This window comes from Carcharhinus amblyrhynchos, chromosome 5 (genome assembly GCF_965287045.1).
Source record: "Carcharhinus amblyrhynchos chromosome 5, sCarAmb.v2.hapA, whole genome shotgun sequence".
Lineage (NCBI taxonomy): Eukaryota > Metazoa > Chordata > Chondrichthyes > Carcharhiniformes > Carcharhinidae > Carcharhinus > Carcharhinus amblyrhynchos.
Genome location: NC_137328.1, coordinates 10602109 through 10629297, shown reverse-complemented (window position 1 = coordinate 10629297; position 27189 = coordinate 10602109). Strand labels below are relative to the sequence as shown.

At 45.7% G+C, this 27189-nt stretch overlaps 1 protein-coding gene across 1 annotated transcript in view; it reads left to right on the top strand.

Moving 5' to 3' along the window:
* Nucleotides 1–27189, top strand: part of LOC145342898 (phospholipid-transporting ATPase ABCA1-like) — a 153608-nt gene that overhangs the window by 56133 nt on the left and 70286 nt on the right. The window contains exons 6-8 of the mRNA XM_080188471.1: nucleotides 13559–13680; nucleotides 19466–19657; nucleotides 21711–21800. Coding sequence (XP_080044597.1) covers nucleotides 13559–13680; nucleotides 19466–19657; nucleotides 21711–21800 — 404 coding nt within the window. The remainder of the gene's footprint in view (nucleotides 1–13558; nucleotides 13681–19465; nucleotides 19658–21710; nucleotides 21801–27189) is intronic.

Below are 27189 nucleotides of genomic sequence, written 5' to 3'. Positions count from 1 at the left end.
AAGGTGTGCGGGATAGGTTAATTGGGCATGCTAAATTGAACCTTAGTGCCAAGGGGATTGGCAGGGTAATATATGTGGCGTTGTGGGGATAAGGTGGGAATGTTGTCAGTGTAGCCTTGAAGAGCCGAGTGGCCTCCTTCTGCATTGTAGGGGTTCTAGGATTCTGTTCTCAGACCTCTCACTAAGTGAAGCTATCATCGCGGGGCAAGGCAATGTTCCTTTGAGCCCCCGAAGGCAAGTCATAGCTTTCCGTGCCCCTGCTTTCACACCTGCTTTTGTCAATTCTTTTTATCTTGGAGCTATGCAAAGATGCTACAGCTTCAATATTTGTGTAACAGGTTTTATTTACAATACTTTAAAATGTGTACTTTAGAATGTTTGCTGGTACCATAGAATCCCTACAGAGTTAGAAGGTCACTCGGCCCAGTGAGATTTCACTGACAACCTTCCCACCCAAGCCCTTTTCCCCCTTCGCCTCATGTCTTTATCCTGCTAATTCCTCTTATATTAAGGGATAATTTAAAATGCTCAGTCCATCTAACCCGCACATCTTTGGACTGTGGGAGGAATGAGGTGGAGGTACCAGTGTTGGACTGGGGTAAGCACAGTAAGAAGGGTCACAAAACCAGGTTAAAGTCCAACAGGTTCACCCGGCAGCATCAGCCCCCAGAGTCTCAAGCTCTGTCAACCTGGTGAGCTCAAGTCCCCAGCCACCTGATGAAGGAGCCCGAGATCCCGAAAGCCAATGCTGCCAAACAGGTCCAGCAGGTTTGTTCGGGTTGGGACTTGTGTTCACGGACAGAGCACATCGAGATGCGGGCTCGGTTTGCAGGATGGTGGTTGGGGTGGGAGTCTTTACGGGTAATCAACCAGACGAAGGAGCTTGAGACTCTGGGGATGGTGCTGCCGGGTAAACCTGTTGGACTTTAACCTGGTGTTGTGAGACTTCTTACTGTGGGAGGAAACCTGAGCGCCTGGTGGAAACCCACACTGTCATGGGGAGAATGTGCAAACTCCACACACTCACCTGAGGCCGGTATTGAACCCAGCTCCCTGGTGCTGTGAGGCAGCAGTGCTAACCACGGAGCCACCTTGCCGCCCAAGTAGCTTCTGTTTTTGGCCCTGCTATAACATGTAAATGGGAGTATTGCAGGCCCATCTTAAACTCCAGAATTTTTATTGTGAAAATGTGACCACATACCTTCCACCACCTTGAACACAGCCTTCTACTTTACAAAAGAAAAAAACAACAGCAGCCATTTAATTATCTGGTTGACTTTAGTGTCACTTTACTCATTTATTTAAAGTGTGAAGACTGGGAACTGTTGTGCTATGCATGCAATATTAGGCCTGGAACTGGTGGGATAAAGCCTGAGCTCTGGACTGCAGCTATGAAAGAATGAGGCCTCACCTCTAATGCAACCTTGAGCTTTGGATCACATGGGCCACATTAGAACAGGTATATTCCTTGCCTCTGGAATTATAAATTTCAGTTTCTTTGCAATGCATGAGTCAGCACTGCAAGCTTCCCCACTAAGTCAGTAACCCGGAAAGTTGTAGCTAAAACGGTATTTGAATTGTACAGCACCTTGGCATGTTAAAGTATCTCAACTCACCTCACTTAATTCATTGGGTGGGATTCTCTGACCTCCGCGTGGCGGGAGGTGGCGCGACGTTGGCCAGCGGTGTGGTTTCCTGGTCCCATTGCTGTCAATGGGATTTCCCATTGATTCTACTCCACACTGGCAAGAAACCTGCGGCAGGGGTGCACCGGTGGTGGGACCAGAGAATCCCACCGGCGAAAAGTTCCGGGTATTTATTTTTGGTTTGAGGTGCCTCATAAATGAGCCTTGCTGTAATCTGAGCAATGCATTAGTTATTTTTGTCTCTGAAATACTTGGTCGTCATTGTCTATCTTTCCTTGAGCCTAGGTCACTTGATTACAGCGACCAACGAAGTCAAATTCTATTTTTATTGGATAGGAATCCAGGAATTTTGCCAATGCTTGGGATTGCATTCTAAATCTCAATTAGCCTCACTACTGACTGCGAGTGCACAAGAATCATACCTTCAGCAAATGCGCACTGCCTGAACATACACCTTCTGGAAACATCAGTGTCGCTTCTTACCAGGAAGGTTTTGACCCATCCCACTGTGCCTGGGCTTAATCCAGCCCCACAGTCCCTGTGACCTTTCTAAAATAGGACACCTCTGACATGCACTAAAGTTTCATGTTTCTGCTCTCATTATAGATGATTATTTTGACTCTCCTGGCTTTGACGTGCTGAGTAAAGTGACCAAAAAAATTAAGCCACAGTGGAGATTGGTCTGGTTTCACACATAAAATCGCTGTAGTAAATTTTTTTCATGTGAAACTTTAGCCATAAATTTTTAAAGCCAAACGATTTTGACTGAGTTATTGCTTGATCGTTATTCAGAATTGGCTCAGTTGTAGGGGCCAGCAGGTGATGACAGAAGGCTGCTTTAGTGACTGGAAGCCAGTGTCCAGTGGCGTAACACAGGGATCTATGCTGTGTCCCTTATTATTTGTTATTTATATAAATGACATTGATGACTACGAAGGTGGTTTGATTGGTAAATTTGTGAATGACACAAAGATTGGCTAGGAGTGTTTTGAGCTACAGGCAGATGGTCAAATGGTCAGATAAGTGGCAGATGGAATTTAACCCTGAAAAGTGTGAGTTGATACACTTTGAAAGGAATAGTTTGACAAGAAAGTATTCAATGAACATCATGATACTAGGAAGTTCTGTGGAACAAATGGACCTTGGCATGTTTGTCTGTAGATCTTTGAAGGTGGAAGGGCATGCAGGTGGTGAAAAAGGTGTATGGGACACTTGCCTTTATCATTTGAAGCATAGATTACAAAAGCAGGGAGGCCATTTTGGAGTTGTAAAGAACAGGAGGGCCTGTGGCCACAGCTGAGGCTCTCACCAGCCCAGAGGACCCAGTCTGGGTTGCTTTGCCGGACTCACCTCAGAGGCCCCACTCCACCTCAACCTTCTGCCAAGACTCTACCACCATTCCACCTACAGATTCCAGCCACTCCTGGGAGTCCTTACAGTTGCATATGAAGAGGGCCCTCAATTGCTACACGGTCCAATTGATCATGCTGCTGTCAGTGGGTAGCGAGTGATTGCCGACATGCCTATCTCCAAATCTGCCTCTGCTATGAAAATTCTGAAAGAAGTCTCACAACACCAGGTTAAAGTCCAACAAGTTTATTTGGTAGTAAAAGCCACCAGCTTTCGGAGCGCTGCTCCTTCATCAGGTCAACTAACGAAGGGGCAGCCAGCACTCTGAAAGCTGGTGGCTTTTGCTGCCAAGTAAAGCTGTTGGATTTTTACCTGGTGTTGTGAGACTTCTTACTGTGTTTACCCCAGCCCAACGCCGGCATCTCCACATCATGAAAATTCTGCCCACAGAGTAAACTGAATTGACAATGGAGAGCTTTGAATATGAATTTTATCTCACACTTGAAGTGTGTCAGATGACTGAATGCTATATTGGTTAAGTTTGGCTTATTTATTGTGGAATCAATATAGTCAGCAGTCGATACATTTTGTATCTTGCCAACTTTATTTTAAAATAGAAAGTAACATTGCTAAGAATGAGGATTGATTCTCTTTCTGACTGTGCACATTGACTCCGTAAATGACAACTTTAATCATAAAGAAATGTACCACAGCTTCTAATTTGGAAGGTGTTAAGTTGAATTCTGAATCAACCTGTTAGATTAAACAATTAATCTCTGAGTTTTCCTATCTGATCTGTGAAACCAAATAATTGGTTTGTTTTCCCCATGTTCAACTTTTGCTTATTCATTCGTGGGACATGGGTGGCCAGCATTTATTGCCCATCCCTAGTTGCCCTTGAGAAGGTGGTGGTGAGTAGCTTGCTGGGCCATTTCACAGGACAGTTGAGAGTCAACCACATTGCTGTGGCTCTGGAGTCACATGTAGGCCAGACCAGGGTAAGGATTTCCGTCCCTACAGAATATTAGTGAACCAGATTGGTTTGTTTGACAATGGTTTCATGGCCATCAGTAGATTCTTAATTCCAGATTTTTTAATTGAATTTAGTTTCCACCATCTGCTGTGGTGGGATTCAAACCCATTCCCCAGAATATTAACTGAGTTTCTGGATTTATAGAGTAGTATTAATACCACTAGGCCATCGCCTCCCCTCCTAGACAGAAATGCTTTTCTTCATTTTAAAAATTAATATTAGCTCTGGTCTTTCGAAGTTGAATCCCTTCTTTGCCATATGAAAAAAGAAATAATTTCTGTGTGCATCATTTCTTATCATGTCCTTATCCTGAAAAATCTCAGTCATTTAAATTTAGTAATTGTTGCCAATGTTGGAGAATCCAAAGGCAATTTTGCACACAGCAAGTTCTTACTATTAACAAATGAATGAATTGCATGATGATCTGTTTTGGGCAGCATGGTGGCACAGTTGTTAGCACTACTGCCTCATAGCGCCGGGACCCGGATTCGTTTCCCGCTTGGGTGACCGTCTGTGTGGAGTTTGCACGTTCTCCCCATGTCAGCATGCGTTTCCTCTGGATGTGCCGCTTTCCCCCCACTGTCTAAAGACGTGCGGGTCAGGTTGATTGAAATTGTCACTTCGTGTCAGGGAGACTGGCAGGGTAAATACATGGGGCTACAGGGATAGGGATTGGGTGGGATTGTGGCCAGTGCAGAATTGATGGACCGAATGGCCTCCTTCTACACTGCAGGGAATCTATTGGTGGAGTCATTGAGGGAACAATGTTGGCCAGGATGCTGAGAGAATTTCCTGCTAATCCTCAAATAGTCCTGGGGAATCTATTACATCTTATGAATAGGGAGACAGGGCCTTATTGTAACAGCTCATCCAAAAGTCATTGCCTTCAACAGTACTGCATACTCTTATTACTGCACGGGACTGGTTAATCATCCAACACTTCTGGGCTTGGATTCAGGAAACCTTCCCTCCTTAATGGGGAAAGACGAGGGAAATTCGGGAGGGAAAGTGGAAGAATGACTTCCTAAAAAAACCCAAAGCATTGAGTAGAAATCGCTGAGTTTCAGGAACATTGGAATGGTTACAAATGACATGTTGGCAAGCGGATACTTTGAATATTTGGAGATCATAACGCCACTTATTTGAACATTCCATACAAGCACGTTAGATTGTGGAACGGTGTCCTGCAGAGCTTCAAACAAACGTTTCCCGATCGTTTTTCTGAATGGAACTTTATGACTCTACAGATGCAATTAACTGCTCCCGACTCTATTAAATGTTGTTAAAAAAAAAGAAAGTATTTTGTTGCTTCGCTCCTTTGTCTGGTGTTGTCCGTCAGCTGTGCTCTGTGGAGGCACTGACGAGTTTCCGTGGATTATAGCCCAGATGATTCCATTGTCACAGCGGTGATCCGCAACAGAACTGTGTCTGCTCTTTTCCTCTTGTCTATTGTGTGAGAGGAAATGGAATTTCAAAACAAAATCTGAGAGGCAGAAGAAATCACTTGGAACTTTGCTGCCTTGGGGGGAGAAAATGACAGAGGATCCTCTTTGATTCAGGATCTGGCGGATGGTGGGGAAAGTAGGGCAGGCAGTCTATAATATTTAGCCGAGTATCGCGCAACACAGCAGTCTGCGCCTTGATGCATGGGATTGGAGAACACTCAGCTCTTTGTGCAGGGGGTGGGGGGGGAGACAGATTTGTCACAGCTATGAGGTGAAAATAACAGTTTATTGTGCTCTTAACACTTAACAAAACTTAACCCTGACTACTGCTGAACTTCACCCGTGCCCTCTTAATGAACCCACAGCTTCCTAATCTTGTGAGGCCCACTGCTCCGTCTAGGTGCTCCCCCAGGATGCACATCGGAGGTGGAGGCATCCACCAGTGAACTCAAAGGCCATTTTACTGTGGTAAAGGCCCTATATAAATGCAAGTCATTGTTGCTGATTTTTCATAGAGGTAAAATGCAAAAAGTTTGATTCAACAGTGACAGGGTGGCACGGTGGTTAGCACTGCTTTTTTGTGGTGCCAAGGACCAGGCTTCAATTCTGGCCTCAGGTGATTGTGCAGAGTTTGCACATTCTCCACGTATCTTCGTGGGTTTCCTCCAGATCCACCGGTTCCCTCCCACTGTCCAAAGATGTGCGGCTTAGGTTGATTGGCTATACTGAAATGCCACTTAATGTCAGGGAGATTAACAGGGTAAATACATGGGGTTGTGGGATGGGATGAATGGCCTCCTTTTGTACTGTAGGGATTCTATGATTCCAAGCCTGAAAATTGGAAAAATTCCTATTGTCTTATGGGCTGATTTTCTGAAGTAAAAATACATAAGGGCCGGAATTTTACCTCCCCGCCCACCACTGGAATCATAGGAAGCAAGGGGCGGACCATGGAAAACTTTGTTTATTTCAGGGCAGATTTTACAGTTTTGGGATCAGCAAGGCTGTAAAATCCCGCCCAAGATGTTTCTTTAATAAAGCATTGTATCTGTTTTTCATTTCCATCTACTGTGCTTTTCCATTGGATTTGCGCTTTGCTGAATTCATTAAATGCCTGAAAATGGTGAGACCCGCCACAGGGGGACGCAGCCGTCCAACCAAAAATCCATTGACTTTCGGCAGGACTGGAAAATCCCAGCCAAAGTTAACTCGTTTCTCTCCGGTTTGACTGTTGGTGGCGGTGGATCGTTCCAAGGCAAATGGGAATTTTTTTCGGGGGTTTGCAGGGGCATCTTTTTGCAGCATGTACAACTGGCCAGAAACCTGATTTACCTCAAAATGTCTTGAAGGAAGTCTCCAAGAACGCACTGCGAACAAATTGAAAATCATGTGATTCCTTTAAAATGTGGAAGCTCCTTCAAGGCCTGATGGGAGCCTAAGCATTTGCTTATACAATCATGGAATCTCTACAGTGCAGAAAAAGGCCCTTGGCCCATTGAGTCTGCACCTATCACAATCCCACCCAGGCCCTTTCCCCATAACCCCACTAATTTATACTACCTGGCGTGCACATCTTTGGACTATGGGAGCAAACTGGAGCACCCGGAGGAAAGCAATGCAGACATGGGGAGAATGTGCAAACTCCACACAGTCATCCAAGCCAGGAATCGAACGCAGGTCCCTGGCATTGTGAGGCAGCAGTGCTAACCATAGCGCAACTGTGCCATCCCATTGTCTAGGATCAGAGAGTATAGATGTAAACTTCAGCCCCTAGAAACTGGCTGTGAGGAAGACCATAATGGGGCACGTTTTGTGCAAGGAGTGGGTTTGATGGGTCAACTGACCTTTTCAAATTCTACACTTTACACTTGAGCCTGTACAGATCCTTTTCCAAGTTGGAATATTCGAGCCACTACACTATTTGGAAATGTTTCAGGGTTGGAATAGTTATCCCCGCATGTTATTCAGTATCACAATCCCAGCAGCAATTCTTTAAAGGCTTCTTCAGATCTGGGTTCCTACTTCATTCATTCTTGGCTGAAGCTTTTGCTTTTATTTATTCATTTGTGGCACATGAGCATCGCTGGCTGGCCAGCATTCATTGCCCATCCCTAGTTGCCCAAGGGCAGTTGAGACTCAACCACATTGTGGTGGCTCTGGAGTCACATTAGGCCTGACCAGGTAAGGATGGCAGATTTCCTTCTCTAAAGGATATTAGTGGACCAGGTGGGTTTTTCCGACAATCGACAATGGTTTCATGGCCATCAGTAGATTCTTAATTCCAGGTATTTTTATTTAAATTCAAATTCCACCATCTGCTGTGACGGGATTCAAACCCGGATCCCCAAAAACATTAGCTGAGTTTCTGGATTAATAGTCTAGTGATAGCTAAACCATTGTTGTGAGTCCACAATGCAATATTTATTAACACCACTGTGGTATATCCCCTTCCCCCATGAGACAATACAGGTGAATCAGGACGCACAGCCACATTAGGGTATACACAACATCCTTTAATGGTTCCTTTAGATTGGAAAATGGACGGAATTTTATCTTTTGCGATACATGCAATGCTGTAATCGCTCTGCCCTGTTGTAGGGCTGAGGTCCCAGAGGCTGAGGGCGAGTGTGAAGGTTGCTGACTATGTTTCCTGTAACATATGCGTGCCAATGAGGTCAGTGTGCTCACAATCTCAGCTGACTCTTGTGTTCAGCAATAAGGAATTGTTTACCAGAATGACCTTTCACTAAGATGAGTGAAACCACAGAATTAAGGAGCCCATTTGCTCCATTGCGTCTGTACTGGCTCTTTGAAAGTGTAGCCATGCTTTGTCCCACATCCCCATTCGCCTGTTTTTGTCTGTGAGCTCGTCAGTTCCTCCTCCTCGGCTTCTTGTCCAACTCCCTTTTAAAATGACCTGTGGCATGTTCCAATGCCCCAATTACCTGCCCCAGTTAGTCAGTCAATGTTAAAGCTTGAGGGGAAATACTTGACGAAAGGAAAGTTGACCTCCTCATGTTTAGGAAGATGTGAAGGTCTCAAGACGCATAGGTTGGCACGGTGGCCCAATGGTTAGCACTGCTGCCTCACGGCGCCAGGGACCCAGGTTCCATTCCGGCCTCGGGTCACTGTCTGCGTGAAGTCCACACATTGTCCCAGCGTCTGTGTGAGTTTCGTCCGGCTGCCCCGGTTTCCTCCCAAAGTCCAAAGATGTGCAGGTTAGGTGGATTGGCCATGCTAAATTGCCCCTTAGTGTCCCAAGATGTGTAGGTTAGATGGATTGGCTGTGCTAAACTGCCCCTTAGTGTCCAAAGATATGCAGATTAGGTGGATTGGCCATGCTAAATTGCCCCTTAATGTTGCAAGATGTGTAGGTTGTATTGATTGGCCATACTAAAGTGTCCCAAGATATGCAGGTTAGGTGGATTAGTCATGGTAAATGCGTGGGGTTATGGGGATAGGGTGGGGTGCTCTTTTGGAGAGTTAGTGCAGATTCAGTGGGCCAATTGCCTCCTACTGTACCATACTGTAGGGGTTCTATGGAAGTCAGAACATTCAAATTTATTTCCCATCACCAATGGATTCTGGTTCCTATGGTGACACTTGAAGGATGCTTTAACCCTGGTTTTAACATCATCGCAGTGCCTTTATAGCTTGAGAGAGAGCTCCTTCAGTCTCTGTGCTGCCTGGGAAGCTGCTGTTCCCGTTGCTTCACAGAACATTTTCAGCCCGGCAAACTGGAATGACTCCGAACACATGGCAGGCTGCAGCCAGCAGGAGGGAGAACAATGCTGGCGTTGGTAATCTGATCGCAGCTAATGTAGGCTGTAGAGCAATGACCGACAGTAACCTTCTTTTTGCAGCCTGACTCTGGGTAATGAGCAGTGTTGCTTTTTGCAATCAGCTGAGCTGCCAGACTTGGGCATGTTGCCAAACCCTACACTCCTCCACAGCACAATAGAAATGCTGACTGGTTTAAAGAAGTCATGTTCCAGTGTTATGATATATGGTGTTCATTACTTCTTCCCCAGAGTCTCCCGAGCTGAAATGCCCAGATTTTGATTTGATTTGATTTATTATTGTCACATGTATTGGTATACAGTGAAAAGTATTGTTTCTTGCACATTGTACAGACAAAGCGTACAGTTCATAGAGGAGGAAAGGAGCGAGTGCAGAATGCAGTGTTACGGTCATAGCTAGGGTGTAGAGAAAGATCAACTTAGTGCGAGGTAGGTCCATTCAAAAGTCTGACAGCAGCAGGGCAGAAGCTGTTCTTGAGTTGGTCGGTATGTGACCTCAGATGTTCATATCTTTTTCCTGATGGAAGAAGGTGGAAGAGAGAATGTCTGGGGTGCATGGGGTATTTAATTATGCTGGCTGCTTTGCCGAGGCAGCAGGAAGTGTGGACAGAATCAATAGATGGGAGGCTGGTTTGTGTGATGGACTGGACTTCATTCACAACCCTTTGTAGTTTCTTGCAGTTTCGGGCAGCGCAGGAACCATATCAATAAACAATCGGTGAATACCGATTTTTTTTTACATTAAACCACAATTTCCTTCATTCTACTATTTGTGGCCATGCCTTCTGGAGCCAGATTCCCTCCTTTGCAACCCCTCTCATTCTTTGAGACTCTCCCTCAAACCTGCCTCTTTGACCAATTTCAGTCAATAGCCTCTATAGGAACATCCATTCGATCCCTCAAGCCTGCTCCACCATTAAAGTTCTACCTCGAAAGGCATCGTCCCGCACTATCCCTGCAGTGCCTCGTCACGTGTAGCCCCAGTGTGAATTTTCCCCTTCTCTCGCCTAACAACCCAACAAATGTAAAGGCCACAATTTGATGGGCGGCATGGTGGCACAGTAGTTTCCTCTGGTTTTCTTCCGCAGTCCAAAAGGTGTGCTGGCTGGGTACATTGGCCATGCTAAATTCTCCCTCAGTGTACCTGAACAGGCACCAGGGTGTTGCAACTTTTCACAGTTACTTCATTGCTGTTTTATTGTAAGCCTCCTTGTAACACTAATAAATAAACTTTAAACTTTGATTTGGTGTATTATTGTCACATGTATTGAGATACTGTGGGATATCCCCAGATTGTACTGGCTAATTTCCGAGGCAGCGGGAAGTGTCAGTGGCTGGGAGGCTGACACTCCTCCCTCGCTGAGCAATCCAACCAGGCGCCACGTAAATTCAACTGATCCTGTTTACACTTACTGTCAGCAGCAGCGTGAATTTAGAATGCCAGCGGCAGTTTTGGCGAGTTTGCCTTTGCATGTTTTGTTTTGTTTTGTTGCATTTTGCCAAATGGCTGGGAGTTGGGACTTGCCATCTCAGCTCTTGCTCTGAATATCCAGCTCAATAACAAGGCAAAAAAAAAGCCTTGCAGGGAGCTTATTGTGTGGTTATTTTGCTCTGAGCTAATCTAATGCCTGCGGGATTATTATGCATGCAAAAGGTGCACAATTGGCAGCCAGCTGGCTAGTTTCTTTGTGTGTGTGTGTGTTTTTAGAGCACTTGATAAAGACACGGTGAGTGAACCCTTCCCCTTTTCTCTACCCCAGTGACAATTAAGAGCGCTTTTAATCAGCACAAAAGCAGCAGAGAAAGATTCCGGTGGGCTGTTTTCTGTCCTCTTTCCCTCCTCACCGATCTAGTTTCGGAAGTTTGAGGCCACTTCCCCCCCCACTCCCACAAAGAACAGGAACTTGAGATGTGCGTGATGAAAGAAGCACCAGCCCTCTCAGCGTGTGGGGTTACTCTCGGTCAGTGTACAAGTCAAGACAAGTCACTGGAATGCCTCCATGCGTGTGTCTGTATATGAATATTAACGAGATTCAGTGGGAGCCCGAGTTTCTTGGACTGAGACGGCGTGTGAACTATATTAACCCTGCAGAATTATTCACCCAGTATGCACTTACCACATCAGCTGGCGTTCCGTCAGGGATTTTTTTTTCTAAAAATATGTATTTCTTTATTTGGTGGGGTTCAGCAGGGTTGGAGGACAATAAGGAATGTTTTATTTCAGTAAACGTGGCATATTTGTATTCCTTTAACTGTTCCCTATTGACCAAGCGCTCAGAATGGATTAAGATGCATATGCTCATTGCAGGAGCAGGGAGTCAGTGAGCAGCTGCTGCTGCATTTAGCATTTGGCCAAGTGTTTGACCATCACAAAAGACCGGGGGCTGCAAAAGGATTTCTGCGAATTAATTCTGCGGCATCGGGGGTTGCCTTCAATCCAGAAAGAAAGAGCCTTGACCCTTTGTCTGACGCCTTTTGCCTGCTCAGGACGTCCCACGTCGCACACAAGAGACGGGACAGGAGCTTCATTCTCAATCAGCATAAGGGCTGTGAACAGAGGGGGGGGGGGCCCAATAGTAGTACTGCCAACCAGCTCCTGGGCGAATCATTGAATCCCTACAGTGCAGGAGCAGGTCATTTGGCCCATTGAGTATGCATCGACTCTCCCTGATAGATCATCTTACTCAGGCTCTACCCCCTAACCCTACACGTTTACTCCACTAATCGTAGGATCCCGACAGTGCGGAAGGAGACCATTTGGCCCATCGAACCGACACCAACAATAATCCGCCCGCACCCGAGTCCCATAACCCCGCATCTATACTCTGCTAATCCTGCTGACACCAAGACCAATTTAGCAATGGCTAATCGAGCTAACCTGCACGTCTTTGGAATGTGGGAGGAAACTGGAGCACCCGAAGGGAAACTCATGCAGACACGGAGAGAATGTGCAAACTCCACATAGACAGTCACCAGAGGCCAGAATTGAACCCGGGTCGCTGGTGCTGTGAGGCAGCAGCGCTAACCAACGTGCCACTGTGCCAGCCACACCCCTTAATCCCTTTAACCTATACATCTTGGGACACAAAGAGCCAAATAAGCAAGGTGAATCAACCTAACCTGCACATCTTTGGACTGAAGATGGGGGGTGTGAGGCAGGGCTATTCACCCATATATGGTGGCTAACTGATTAGCACCTACAAGGGCACGATAATAACTGGGGTTTTTCAGTTAGCCTCCAGGTTCCTGGAGATGGTGGGGGCTAGTTTAATCGAGGCAGCCATAACATTGGACAGAAGGACAATACTTCAGGCCTCCTCTGCTGATATCCTGAGTGGTGGTGGCTGCCTTGTGGAACCGCTCCACTTTTCCCCATCACACACCCTCTCCTCACTACCACACTTTGGCTTGACCGCGAAAACCATCTTCCAATGTAAATTTGAAGAGAGGGCTCCCTCAATTTGAAGTGCCCTCTCCCTCACCTACCTTTCATTGAATCCTGCTCATCCCACCTAACTGGACGGTCTCCTGTTGGCCCTCCAGCTCCACAGACGTACCTCCCATCCCTAATTGGAAGCCAACACTTCACTCCGGCCTGCGGGGGGGAAGTTGCAATCATAGAATCCCTACAGTGCAGGAGGAAGCCATTCAGCCCATCAGGTCCGCACACACTTTGACAGCGCATCCCACCCAGGTCCTATCCCCGTAACCCTACTGTATTTACCCCACTAATCCCCCTAGCCTACACATCTTGGCACATTCAATGCAATGAAACATCTCTTGTGTGGGTAGCAATTGGCACAGTGGTTAACGCTGCTGCCTCACAGTGCCAGGGACCCGGGTTTGATTCCTGGCTTGGGCCACTGTCTGTGCAGTGTCTGCATGTTCTCCCTGTGTTTGTGTGGGTTTCCTCTGGGTGCTCCAGTTTCCTCCCACAGTCCGAAAGACGAGCTGGTTAGGTGCATTGGTCATGCTGAATTCTCTTTCAGCGTACCCGAACAGGCGCCGGAGTGTGGCGACTAGGGGATTTTCACAGTAACTTCATTGCAGTGTTAATGTAAGCCTACTTCTGACACTAATTAATAAATTTAAGTCCAATACTTGCAGACCATAAGTTGAGACTGCTACTGTTGACCCCAGATGTGCCGTTTGGTTAGTTTATTGTTGATGGATGCATTCTTCCTGACAGACCTGTGGCTTCTTCTGATGCTAACGCATATGGATTGTTACCTCTGGCCCAACCCAGGAGATTTACTCACTGACAACATCATCTCTTCTCCACAGATCTCAGGCTCCAGGATTTCTTAATTGAGAACGAGACACTGTCAGAATTTCTGTACCAAGACATGGCGTTTGATGATTATACAGTGAATGAGATCTTGGATGCTGATGTAAATTTTGGAAAGGTAAGGAAGTGGAGAGACCAGAGTGGATTAATAATAATCCCGGCCTCAGAATGTTGTGTGCCATCAGTTAGAAAACTTCGCATCTGCTTTTAGTCCCTGCTAGCTTTTGCCTCCCACCAACTTTCTGTGCTCACATTTACAATGGAAATTACCAATGCAAATTTGTCACATCATAATTATTGAATTGAATTGATTTATTATTGTCACATGCACTGGAATACAGTGAAAAATATTGTTTCTTCCATGCTATACAGACAAATGGTACTGTTTACAGAATACATAGGGGAGAAGGAAAGGAAAAGATGCTGAATGTGGTGCTGCAGTTATTGATAGGGTGAAGAGAAAGATCAACTTAATATGTGATTGGACCGTTTAAAAGTCTGAAGGCAGCAGGAAAGAAGCTGCTCTTGAGCCAGTTGGTATGTGTTTTCAGACTTTTGTATCTTTTTCTTAATGGAAGAAGATGGAAGGGAGCATGCTCAGGTTGCGTGGAGTCCTTGATTATGCTGGTTGTTTTTCCGAGAAAGTGGGAATTGCAGACAGAATCAATGGATGTGAGGCTGGTTTTGTTGATGGACTGAACTTTGTTCATGGCCCTTTGTAGTTTCTTGTGGTCTTGGGCAGAGCAGGAGCCATACCAAGCTGTGATATAGCCAGAAAGAATGCTTTCTATGGTGCATCAGTAGACATTGGTGAGTGTCGTAGTGGACATACCAAATTTCCTTAGCCTGCTAAGAAAGTAGAAGCATTGGTAGGTTTTCATCCTCCTACCAGTGAGGGTGCTATGATAGAATTATAGCATGATATGTTTATGTTTGTAGTTAAGAACATAAGAAATAAGAGCAGGAGTAGGCCGCCTAGCCCCTTGAGCCTGCCCCGCCATTCAATAAGATCATGGCTGATCTGAAGAGGATCAGTTCCACTTTCCTGCCTGCTCCCCATAACCCTTAATTCCCTTATCAATCAGAAATCTATCTACCCGTGACTTAAACATATTCAACGAGGTAGCCTCCACCACTTCAATGGGCAGAGAATTTCCAGACATTCACTACCCTCTGAGAGAAGTTCCTCCTCGACTCTGTTCTAAACTGAACCCCCCCCCCCACTTTATTTTGAGGCTGTGCCCTCTAGTTCTGGTTTCCTTTCTAAGTGGAAAGAATCTCTCTACCTCTACCCTATCTAGCCCCTTCATTATCTTATATGTCTCTATAAGATCCCCCCTCAGCCTTCTAAACTCCAACGAGTACAGGCTCAATCTACTCAATCTCTCCTCATAAGCTAAGTAGTTCCCACTTCATTGCAGGCAAAGGAATTTGGAATAGAGGTATGTCAATATGGATCGATAGGGGAAGAGCAGCCAAGTTTTTAAGGTGTAAGGGAACAAAACAAACTGATTTAGACATGGGACAGCCAGCATCCTCTGTGCAGCACTGAACTTGATATGCTACAGATGTCCTGGGTTGTACTTGTCATGCAAGCATTAAGCTCCTGGAATATGTTATGGAGCGATTTAACACTTCAAGGGCTCCTGTACAAATTTAGACACCAACAAGCAGGGCAGGCATCTGGCACTGCTCTACACAGAATTTTTCAGTTGCCATTGCAGACACTAGTTACACCTTACTGAGGAGCAAACCTTCCCCCCAACACTCTCCATCACTTTCAGACTCCATTGTTCCAGCCTTCATCCCTCCACCCTATCATCACCCCAATTGCCCACTTCCCTAGCTCCCGAGGAAAAGACATTGTGGCATGCTCACTCAAATGAGGCCCAAGACTTAATATTGGGCTTTTCTGTGAGGGCGTGCAGAGCTAATGTAGTGTCACGTCTAGGTCTAAGAGCCAGAATAATTTTCAGTCTGGGTCAATTGAAGGTTTAAAAACTGAGATGGATAGATAGGTTGTTGTTAGGCCAGGGTATCAAGAGTTACGATATCAAGGCAGGTGGATGGAGTTAAGGTAGGGATCACCAATGATTTTTGATTTGATTTGATTTGATTTGTTATTGTCACATTTATTAATATACAGTGAAAAGTATTGTTTATTGTGTGCTATACAGACAAAACATACCATTCATAGAGAAGGAAATGGAAGAGTGCAGAGTGTAATGTTACAGTTATAGCTAGGGTGTAGAGAAAGATCAACTTAGTGTGAGGTAGGTCCATTCAAAAGTCTGACAGCAGCAGGGAAGAAGCTGTTCTTGAGTCGGGTGGTACGTGACCTCAGACTTTTGTATCTTTTTTCCGAAGGAAGAAGACAGAAGAGAGAATGTCCGGGGTGCATGGGGTCCTTAATTATGCTGGTTGCTTTGCCGAGGCAGCGGGAAATGTAGACAGAGTCAGTGGATGGGAGGCTGGTTTGCATGATGGATTGGGCTTCATTCACGACCTTTCATGGTTCCTTGCAGTCTTGGACAGAGCAGGAGCCATACCAAGCTGTAATACAACCAGAAAAAATGCTTTCTATTGTGCATCTGTAAAAGTTGGTGAGAGTCGTAGCTGACATGCTGAATTTCTTTAGTCTTCTGAGAAAGTAGATGTACATTAATATAGGCTTAAGGGGCTGAATGGCCTACTCCTGTTTATTAAACTTGATGGTAGCTGTAAGGTGGAGATGCTGGTGTTGGACTGGGGAGGGCACAGTAAGAAGTCTCACAACACCAGGTTAAAGTCCAATAGGTTTACTTGGAATCACAAGCTTTTGGACTGCTGCTCCTTCATCAGGTGAGTGAAGGAGGAGTGCTCTGAAAGCTTGTGATTCCAAATAAACCCGTTGGATTTTAACCTGGTGTTGTGAGACTTCTTACTATAAAACTTGAAAAAGTGCAACTGATAATTCTGTTTCACTTATCCCCCGTCCTCTAACCCTGCTTCACCCATCTTGAATTAAAATCAATTCGAATAAATATGTAAATATTAGTACCTGTGATCATTGTTCACTGTATAATCCTGTTTCTTCTTTCTTCCCATGCTGCAACCAAATTCATTTACTTATAGAGATGATAGCTCTGACTTCATTGAATCTGTACAGTGCAGAAGGAGGCCATTCAGCCCATCCAGCCTGCACCGACAACAATCCCACCCAGGCCCTATCCTTGTAGCCCCACGTATTTATCCTGCTGAGCCCTCTAACACAAGAGGGCAAATTAGCATGGCCAGTCGATCCAAGCTGCACATCTTTGGGCTGTGGGAGGAAACTGGTGGGATATGGACCATGAAAAGGTCCTTTGACCTTGGGATTTTCTGATTTTGGGGTGAGTACAGCCAGAAAATCCCATGGAGCCATTGGAACAAAACCGATAGCGAGGAAGCCTGATCATCTCACCTTGTCATGGGTAATATCTAAGTAAAAAGTCTGACAACACCAGGTTTTAGTCCAACCTAATAAATAGGTTGGACTAAAACCTGGTGTTGTCAGACTTTTTACTGTGTTTACGCCAGTCCAACGCCGGCATACCCACATCATAATATCTAAGTCCCAGTCGTGAATTTGGATTTTTTTGGGAAGCTTTTGATACCTTTTGGGTACATTGTGCGTAATGAAGTAGGTCAGAGGTTAGATATTTCTTACATGTATGAAATGAATAGAAGGTTATAACTATCTAGAATAAGCTGCTTCCATTCAAATCACTTGTATCATTTTCCTTCTTCGAGATTTACTACACCATGTGACAGTTTTTAGTTTTTTTTCATGGGATGTGAGTGTTGATGGGAAGGTCGATATTTATTGTCCCTCCATATTTGCTTTCAGAAAGGCAATGGCCCATTGCCTTCAGAAATAACTGCAGCCCGTGAAGGGACTCCCACAGTGCTGCTAGTTTTCTAACATACCTTTAAGAGAAAATGGCATGCCATCACTGAAAGGGAAGTGTGTCACGCGATCCAGTCTCAGTTTTATTTGGCTTGTGAACAGAGCACATAGCTAACAGTCAAAGTGAAACCGAGATTGGATAACGTGACACACTTCCTTTGAATGATTTCATGCTGTTATCCCTTAAGTGCATAACGCAGCAGTTGGTTGAGGAGTTTGATCCAGCACTGATAAAGGAATATTTCCAAATCAGACTGTAGTGTGACTTGGGAAGGAGCTTACACATGATTCTGCTGTCCTGGGCAACATTGGATATGGGTTTGGGAGGTGAAAATGTTGCAGATGTATCTATGTAAATTGGCTATGAATTGAACTCTCTTTTCACCATCCTTTAGTGAAACAAGAGAAAGGTTTACATTTCTATAGTGTCTTTCACCACCTCAAAACACGATGAAGCACCTTTCAGCCACTCATTTAGGGGCTGCACAGTTGCACAGTCATTAACACTGTTGCCTCACAGCGCCAGGGACCCTGGTTCAATTCTAGCCTCAGGTCACTTGTTTGGCTGCACATTCTCCCCATGTCTGTGTGGGTTTCCTCCGGGTGTTCCGGTTCCCTCCCGCAGTCCAAAGATGTGCTGATTAGGTGGGGTGATTACGCTAAATTGCCCCTTAGTGTCTTAAAATGTGTAGGTTAGATGGATTAGGGCTAAGAGGATATGGGAGGTGGATTTGAGTCCGGGAGAGATCAGCCAGGATCAGATTGAATGGCAGAGCAGGTTCAAAGGGCTGAATTTGCTTACTTCTGCTCCTAATTCCTATGTTCATATTAGCCATAGTAAATGGGTGAGGTTACAGAGATAGAGTGGGGGAAAGGGTCTGGGTAGGTTAGTCTATCAGAGAAAGTCAGTACAGACATGATTCAACCTCCTTTTGCATTGTGGGGATTCTATGATTCTTCTATGAATTCATTGTGTATTTCATAGAGGCACATCAACTATTTGGACAGACATCAACAGTATAGTGAGAAGTCTCACAACACCAGGTTAAACACTCACCTGATGAAGGAGTAGCGCTCTGAAACCCCATGACTGCAAATAAACCTGTTGCACTTTAACCTGGTGTTATGAGATTTCTTACTGTGCCTGCTCCAGTCCAATGCTGACATCTCCACCTCATAAACAGTATAAGTACTGGTTAAAAGCCTTTGACGTTCTGTCACCCCATGTGATACGCGGTGGTAGATGAACTCCATTTTGTATTCACATTGCTATCAAAAAGGCTGTGGTCATGTGAGGAGTGTAATGGGTGGGGATGAATCTGCTTGGATTGGTTTGGAGTTGATGTGTACCTCTTCAAAATGATGTAGCTGTTATCTAATTTTCAAGGTTAAGGTAACAGTTATGCTGTGCTGGAACAAGTGTTCACAATTTGTGGTGTGACTCCAGCCACTTCATGAGGTTATAATAACCTTGCAACCAACACATTGCACTATATGATTTATGTGATCATTATGTTTTAAAACCTGACTCAGTGGAATCTGCTTCAAGTGCTGCTGTTGGACTTTGCAAATTGTGTAAGGCTAAATTCTGGGTTGGTATTATTTACAATGCAATACATTTTGACATGAAAGCAATTTTTATTGGTCTGTTCATTTAGACATTACAGCTTTAGAAAATGACATTTTCTTTGTTTTGTGTAAGGGTATTAAGGGATATGAAGCTAAGGCAGGTTAATAGAATCGGGGCTCAGATTAACTGTGATCTGATTTAATTGTGGTGCACCTTCAAAGGGCCCCCACTCTTAATAATAATTTTGGTTTATTTATTGTTAAACCTATTTTTAATCTTGATTGACTTTGGCTTAACTCACTTTATTACACAGAGCGCTTATTGCAATTCCACTGTAAACACAAGGTCACTAAATATGTCTCCGCACCTCCAACATGGCAAACAGTAATTTCATTGTCATTTCAGATCATTACGGAGGGGCAAGGATTACAGCTCAAGGACCTCTGCAATGGCCCAAAACTGGAGGACTTTGTCATCATTGGAAATCGCTCCACAGCCACTTACGCTCAATCTCTCATTTGCACTCTGCCTGATGCAAAACTGAAGAAAGTCGAGCGAGCGTTCTTTTCCAATCTGGATATTCTAAAGTTAACTCAAGTAAGTTAACTCATTGAATCAGTTTGTCATGGTGCACGGCAAAACACATCGGACATTACGGACAGGAGCAATTGGGCTTGGAGCTCTCAGGTCATTAATGATTAAAGAAGACCATTCAACCCATCTCGTCCATCCTACTTCACTCTGGGACAAGCCAGTCAGTTACATTACCCTGTTCTGTTGCCCATAGCCTGACAAGTTCATTTCCCCCAAACGCCCATCCAGTTCCCATTGTCTCCACCATCCTCGGAGGCAACGAGTTCCAGGTCATTATCACCCGTTAAATAGCTCTTCCTCACATCACTCCTGCATTGTCCATCCAAAACATTAACTCTATGTCCCATAGCCCTTGCACCAACATCTAATTTTTTTATCCCCCTTATTGAAATCTGTCATTATCTCATACACCTCAGACCTTCACTCTAAGGAGGAGGAGTTTCTCCAAATTTGCAGTTAAAATTCCTTGGCGGAAGAGTTCTCCGGCCGTTCATGTCGGCGGGGTTCTCCAGTCCTGCCGGCAGCATACCCCCAACTGTGAGTTTCCCACCAGCATGGGGTGCCGTCAGTGGGAATTCCCGTTGACAGCAGCGGGACCGGAAAATCCCGGTACTAGTAAACAACGCGCCACCTCCCACCAATGGGAAACACACAGCCGGAAGGCTGGAGAATCTTGCCCCTCATCTTTGGGACAACTCTCGTGGATCTCCTCCACGTCTGCTCAAAGTTCCTCACATCCTTTCCAAAACAATACTGACCGGAACTGGATGTAATACCCCTCAGGTAGCATCTGCGGGGGGAGAATTATAGAGTTAACCTTTCAAGTCAATGACCTTTCATCCAGTTCTGTCTGACCTGCTGAATGTTTCCAGACATTTTCCCTTGTTGATCTTAATAGATACCGTCTTACCATCAACGTCCAGATCTCAGGAATGATTTAAAAATTACATTATTTACAAGAAATATGACGTGTCCCCAACCGCAGCCATTCACCAATCAGATGCTGAAGCATTATGTTCTGCCTGGTAACACTGAACGTGATGACCCAGCAGATCATGCAGTTACATCTGTCACCCTATTCAAAAGTCGAAAACAAATTGTTCTTTTCTGAAAGGAAAACTGTAGAAAGGAGAAAAATCATTAGTTTTGTATTCTTTTCATAACTCAAGCTCATTTAAGTGTCAGCCTATCCCTGCTTGTGAACATGACCAATTTTGTTTTTTGTCCAAGCGTGAAGCAATGCGATGTTTTTAAGCGATGTCGCTGGGTAGAAGTTCCATGGGATTGGGTGTAATCTTTTTACATTAGCCTGATTTTACTGTCTGATGGGGAGTAAAATTGGCTGAGGTGTAAGAAACAGTATCACACTTAATCCTTAAATTAAAAATCATCCAGTATGAGGCAGCAGATTTTTGTGTGTGGGTGTGTGTTTTGTGTGTGTGCGGGTGTGCTTGTAGATGCGTCTGCATTTCTGTGTGTTTGTGGGAATGTGTGTGTGTGTGTGTGTGTGTGTTGTGTGTGTGTGTTGTGTGTGTGCTTGTAGATGCGTGTGCATTTCTGTGTGTGGGAATGTGTGTGTGTGTGTGATTGTAGACGCGTGTGCATTTCTGTGTGTGGGAATGTGTGTGTGTGTGTGATTGTAGACGCGTGTGCATTTCTGTGTGTTTGTGGGGATGTGTGTTTGCAGGTGGGTGGCTCTATGTGTGTGGGAGATGTGCATCTGTGTGTGCAAGTGTGTGCGTGTGTGTGTTTTTGTAGGTGTATGTCTATGTTTGGGTGCATGTGTGGGGGGACCTGTGTTTTCAGTTGGTGGGTGTGTGTGAGGGAATGTGTGTTTTGTGTGTATGTGTCTGTGTGTGGGTATGGTTGTGTGCATCTGTAAGTGTGTGTGTATGTTTGTCTGTCCATGTGTGCATGTGCAGTGGAGTGTGTGTGTGTGTTTGTAGGTGTGTGTTTGTGTGCGTGCACATGTATTTTGTGTGTGTTTTTGCAGGTGTGTCTGGGTGTGTGTGTGTGCATTTGCTTTGTTACATAATTTTCTGTCCATGTTTTACAGAAAGGATTGACGACTAATCCTAGTGCAGCAATAGAAGTAACTGAAGCCATGGACACAGTGCTGCAAAACCTCATGATTCTTGCTAAAGAGGTATCACAACTGTTTAATGTTGAATTAATAACTGGGAAGTGATGTTAGATGGTGCCGAGGAGATCAGAACTTGGTTTCCAAAGGTCAATGCCTTTACTTATTAGTCTCAGTTTGCCCGGAATCCTGTGTCTTTTCCAAAGATGTGGCGTAGCTAATCAATACACTTCACAGCTTCTCAATGTCTCCTGCACCTGACGTGTGAACTTCACAAGTGGTTAATGCCAGCGCAGGCATTGCCAAGGGTGGAATATTTTCCCACGTTCAATTCAATGGGGCGGCACGATGGCACAGTGGTTAGTACTGCTGCCTCACAGCGCCAAGGATCCTGGTTCAGTTCTGGCCTTGAGTCACTGTCTGCATTGTGTTTGCACATTCTCCCCATCTCTGTGTGGGTTTCCTCCGGGTGCTCCGGTTTCCTCCCACAGTCCAAAGATGTGCTGGTTAGGTTGATTGGCCGTGCTAAATTTCCCCTTAGCGTCAGGGGTATTTGGCTGGGTAAACACGTGGGGGGGTTATGGGGAGAGGGCCTGGGTGGGATTGTTGTCGGTGCAGACTCAGTGGGCCCAATGGTCTCCTTCTGCTCTGTAGGGATTCTATGAAGTCCAAGAATTAGCATCAAGCACCCCCAGTCAGTCATCGACAGTTGCAGACTAAAGCACCTTGTTGCGCTGCACTTAAACAATGTAACCCAATCACAGAAGAGTATGACTAAACACATTGCCATCCCTCAGAACAGAAAGTGTCACTGAACAAAACTTCCAAGCCAAGCGCCTGATAATGGTTACTCTGTACTGTGGACTCACATGGCTATTAGGAACTGTGGAGACACTGCACAAAGCAGCTCCGCACGATTTGTTTACTGCAGAGAGAGCAAGTAATCAAATAAATCCACATGCCAACCGAGTGCAGTTGCTACCTTGCGAGTACATTATTCCTGTCAGTTTAGTTTATAACAGGAAAGATCCAGGGGTGAAAAAGGAGCTTGCATGTGCCTGCCAAGGCTCAGCCAAAAGTTCTCTTGCCTAGTGACACAGAGCACAAAATTGCAGGCTCCAAGTGCTGGTGAATGGGATCAGGTGCATCTCACGTACCGTTGAAGACTCGATGGGCTGAAGGACCTCTTCTGCACCATATGATTCTATGATTCATATAGTGATGGCACGGTGGCACAGTGGTTATCACTGCTGGCTCACAGCGCCAAGGTTCAATTCTGGCCTCGGATCACTGTCTGTGTGGAGTTTGCACATTCTCCCCATGTCTGCGTGGGTTTCCTCCGGGTGCTTCAGTTTCCACTTACAGTCTAAAGATGTGCGGGTTAGGTTGATTGGCCATGCTAAATTGACCCTAATGTCAGGGGATTAACAAGGCAAGTATGTGGGATTACAGGGATAGGGCCTGGGTGGGATTGTGGTCGGTGCAGACTTGATGGGCCAAATGGCCTCCTCCAGCACGGTAGGGAGTCTGTGATTCTATCTAGCTGTCAGGAGCGTGATGGGGTTGGTTTTTTGCTTTTGCCAAACTTTTTTCTGGTAGTGTTGCTGTTCTCTACACTGGAGATCAGTTAACTCAGTAAACACAGAGACCCTCTTCAATTACACCCTTAAAGTGTACACGTGAGAGCTCAAAAACTGAGTGGGCCTGCCAGGCCAGCGTGATTAGAGTTTGTTTGTATGTCGGTGCTGAAAATAATGATTTGCTTTGTGAAGGAGAAACACAAATAGACTTGTGATAAAATCAACACTGCCAGAAAGACTGCTTTAATGCAGACTTAAAGGCACAAAATGGAGCTCTGATTACCATGTACAAATGGGGGTAAATAGCTGTAACATAGCTGGTGTTAACTTGTATCTTGATTTGCAGACTTGGATTTGCCACACATTGAATTTCCCTGAGTGTAAAGCAGAGAATCAGGCCATTCAGTCCACCTGGTCCATGCCAATGTTTGTTATCACATGAGTTTTTCACAATCTTATCACAGCTCTCTTTCTCTAAGCCTTTCAGCCTAATCTTTTCTCCCTCGTGTTTATCTGGATACCTCTCACACTCGTGTAGTTTACTGAGTTTCGCATTTGCAGTATTCTCTGAGATAATAGGTTCCTCCTGAATTCCCTATTGGATTTATTAGTAAGTAACTTGCACCTAGTGTTCGTCTCCCTCCTCAAGTGGAAACATCTTTGCAACTGCACGGTGGTTAGCACGGCTGCTGTTAGCACCAGGGCCCGGGTTTGGTTCCAGCCTTGGGTCACTGTCTGTGGGGTGTTTGCATGTTCTCCCCGTGTCTTTGTGGGTTTCCTCTGGGTGCTCCAGTTTCCTCCCACAGTCCAAATATATGTGGGTTAGATGGATTGGTCATGGTAAATTGCCCTTTAGTTCCAAAGATGTTCCGGTTAGGTGGATTAGGGACATAGAAAGAGTAGGCAATTCAGGCCTTTGAGCCAGCTCCACCATTTATCACGATCATGGCTGATTTTATCCTGGTCTCAACTCCAATTTCCTGCCTCGAAGGCCTGAATTGCTTACTCCTGTTTCAAATTTCTATGTTTCTAATCCACCTAAGCTGCACATCTTTGAACACTAAGGGGCAATTTAGCATGGCCAATCCATTGTAACCCACACTTGTTTGGACTGTGAGAGGAAACCAGAGCACCTGGAGGAAACCCACACAGACACGGGGAGAATGTGCAAAGTCCACACAGACATTGACCCAAGGTCCCCATCACCCTTTATTCCACTTCTCATCAGAAACACGTCTGTCTCTTTCTTGAATCTATTGATTGATTCTGTCTCCACTGCACTCTGGGGCAGATTCACAGCCTTCTGAGAGAAGTCGTTGCTCCTCATCTCAGTTTTGAACCTACCTCCTCTCTCTTTATATCGGGGTCGAGGCGTGGGCTACGGGGCTAGGGCATGGGGTGGGCCTGGGCAAAATGCTCTTTCAGAGGGTTGGTGCAGACCTGATGGGCCAAATGGCCTCCTTTGCACTGTACAAATTCTACATCTACCAATCAAAGCCTTTCACGGTGTCACTACTCAGGAGGGCATTTGTTGAAAGCTCCTTAATAACCCTTGAGTTACCCTTGGGTGACTTGGTAGGACACTTCAGAGGGGAATGAAGAGCAGGCAACGATACTGTGGGTCTGTAGTTTCTTTGTGTGTACTCTGATATGCCGGCCTCGTGTTATACAGAAGGCTACATTCGGTCACATCTGCAGTTATCCTTTGTGCGATCCTCTGCAATATGAATAGTGGCAACCGTTCAAGGAGCTCCCTTCCCTGGGACGCGAGATTACTAAATGCACAAACGAGCCGCGGAGGAGTCCTTTGTCAAATGAACTGTAGTAACCCCGTTCTTTGTGAGAGACTCGGGCCACCCGAGTTTAGTGGTGGTTTCATGTTTCGCAGTGTGGTCTAACATCCTCTTTTCCGGTTTGAGTCAGAGCAGCCCATTAAGAACATGCACGCTACACTGTTTGCAGTCTCAGTTCTCACCACTTGCAGCAGGATTGTGATATATGCTTTTGTTAAAAAAAAAAGGTATAGGCTTTGCTTCGGTCTTGCAGTGCAGAAATAGGCTCACATGTAAACAGTGTCAGGTTTCAGAACTTTTACTGTTACAGCACTCAGGCCTGCCTTTGTCTGTCAGATATAATTGGAATCATGTGATAGTCAACTTGCTGACGTGGCCAAATCATTCCAGTACACCCGGCTACGGAAAACTTGCATTTGGCTTGGACTGCAGCCAAATAGACCAGATAACTACACTTCTTGTCTTCATGAGCGCAGAGGCATGGACTCCCTGCTGACCAAAACTGTTCGAGAGGCAAGGTGGCACTGTGGTTAGCACTCCTGCCTCACAGCGTCGGTGACCCGGGTTCCATTCCGGCCTCGGGTGACTGTCTTCTTGCGTGGAGTTTCCACGTTCTCCCCGTGGCTCTGTGGCTTTCCTCCGGGTGCTCCAGTTTTCTCCCACTGTCCCAAAATGTGCAGGTTAGGTGGATTGGCCATGCTAAGTTGCCCCTCAGTGTCCCAAGGTGTGCAGCTTAGGTGGATTGGCCATGCTAAATTGCACCTTAGTGTCCCAAGTTGTGTAGGTTAGGTAGATTGGTCATGCTAAGTTGCCCCTCAGTGTCCCATGATGTGTAAATTAGATGGGTCTTCCATGCTAAATTGCCCCTCAGTGTCCCATGAGGTGCAGATTGGGTGGATTGGCCATGCTAAATTGCCCCTCAGTGTCCCAAAATGTGCAGGTTAGGTGGATTGGCCATGCTAAATTGCCTCTTAGTGCCCCGAGATGTGTAGGTTAGGGGGACTGGCCATGCTAAATTGCCCCTCAGTGTCCCAAAATGTGCAGATTAGGTGGATTGGCCATGCTAAATTGCCTCTTAGTGCCCCGAGATGTGCAGATTAGGTGGATTGGCCATGCTAAATTGCCTCTTAGTGCCCCGAGATGTGTAGGTTAGGGGGACTGGCCATGCTAAATTGCCCCTTAGTGTCCCAAGATGAGCAGGTTAGGTGGATTTGCCATGCTAAATTACTCCTTAATGTCCCAAGATGTGCAGGTTAGGTGGATTGGCCATGCTAAACTGCTCCTTAGTGTCCCAAGATTTGTAGGCTAGGTGGATCAGCAGGATGAACACATGGGGTTTTGGGGATAGGGCCTGGCAGGGATGCTCTGTCAGAAAGTCGGTGCAGACTCGATGGACTGAATGGCCTCCTTCTGCAGTGTATGATTCCGTGAGAAATGCTGGAAAAGACTCAGCTGGCCTGCCAGCATCTGCGGGGATGAGAAGCAGCGTTATGCTTTCGGCTTGAATAGCTAAAGCATTAACTCTGCTTTGCAACCCACACTTGCTGTTGGACCCGCTGGGTCCTTTCCGATCTCCAGAAAACACAGACTGCTACCCAGCAGGCATGTTCGACGTGGACGCAAATGGTCGCTAAATCTCGCAAGATTGCCAAAACAGGATTTGCGTCAGCGAGACTCTTGGTTTGTGATCTCCCCCGTGCCCCCCTCCCCGCTGGTGTTGTGAACATTTCCATGAATTTTAATAAATTAACATATATTACTGACCTTGACGCTGTAATGGCCCACCAAGCCTTATCCTCCCACCCAGTCAGTGTCACATCACGCCAATGCAAATCACCACTGGTTTTCAAATGCAGAAACCAGTCATGGAGACCATGCAGGGAGCATGAAGGTGAAGTATGGCCCCTTGAGTGGTGGGGGACATTGCCTTGATACCCTGGAAGTGCCACTTGGCAGTGCCAGTGGTGGGAGTTTTGGGGAGCCCCATTGGAGGGGAGTTCCCTGATGTGTGCTATGGGCGAGGGGTGGGGAAGAGGGGAGAGCCCCAATGCCTGTGAGCAGTAGGGTGGGAGGGGAGAAGCA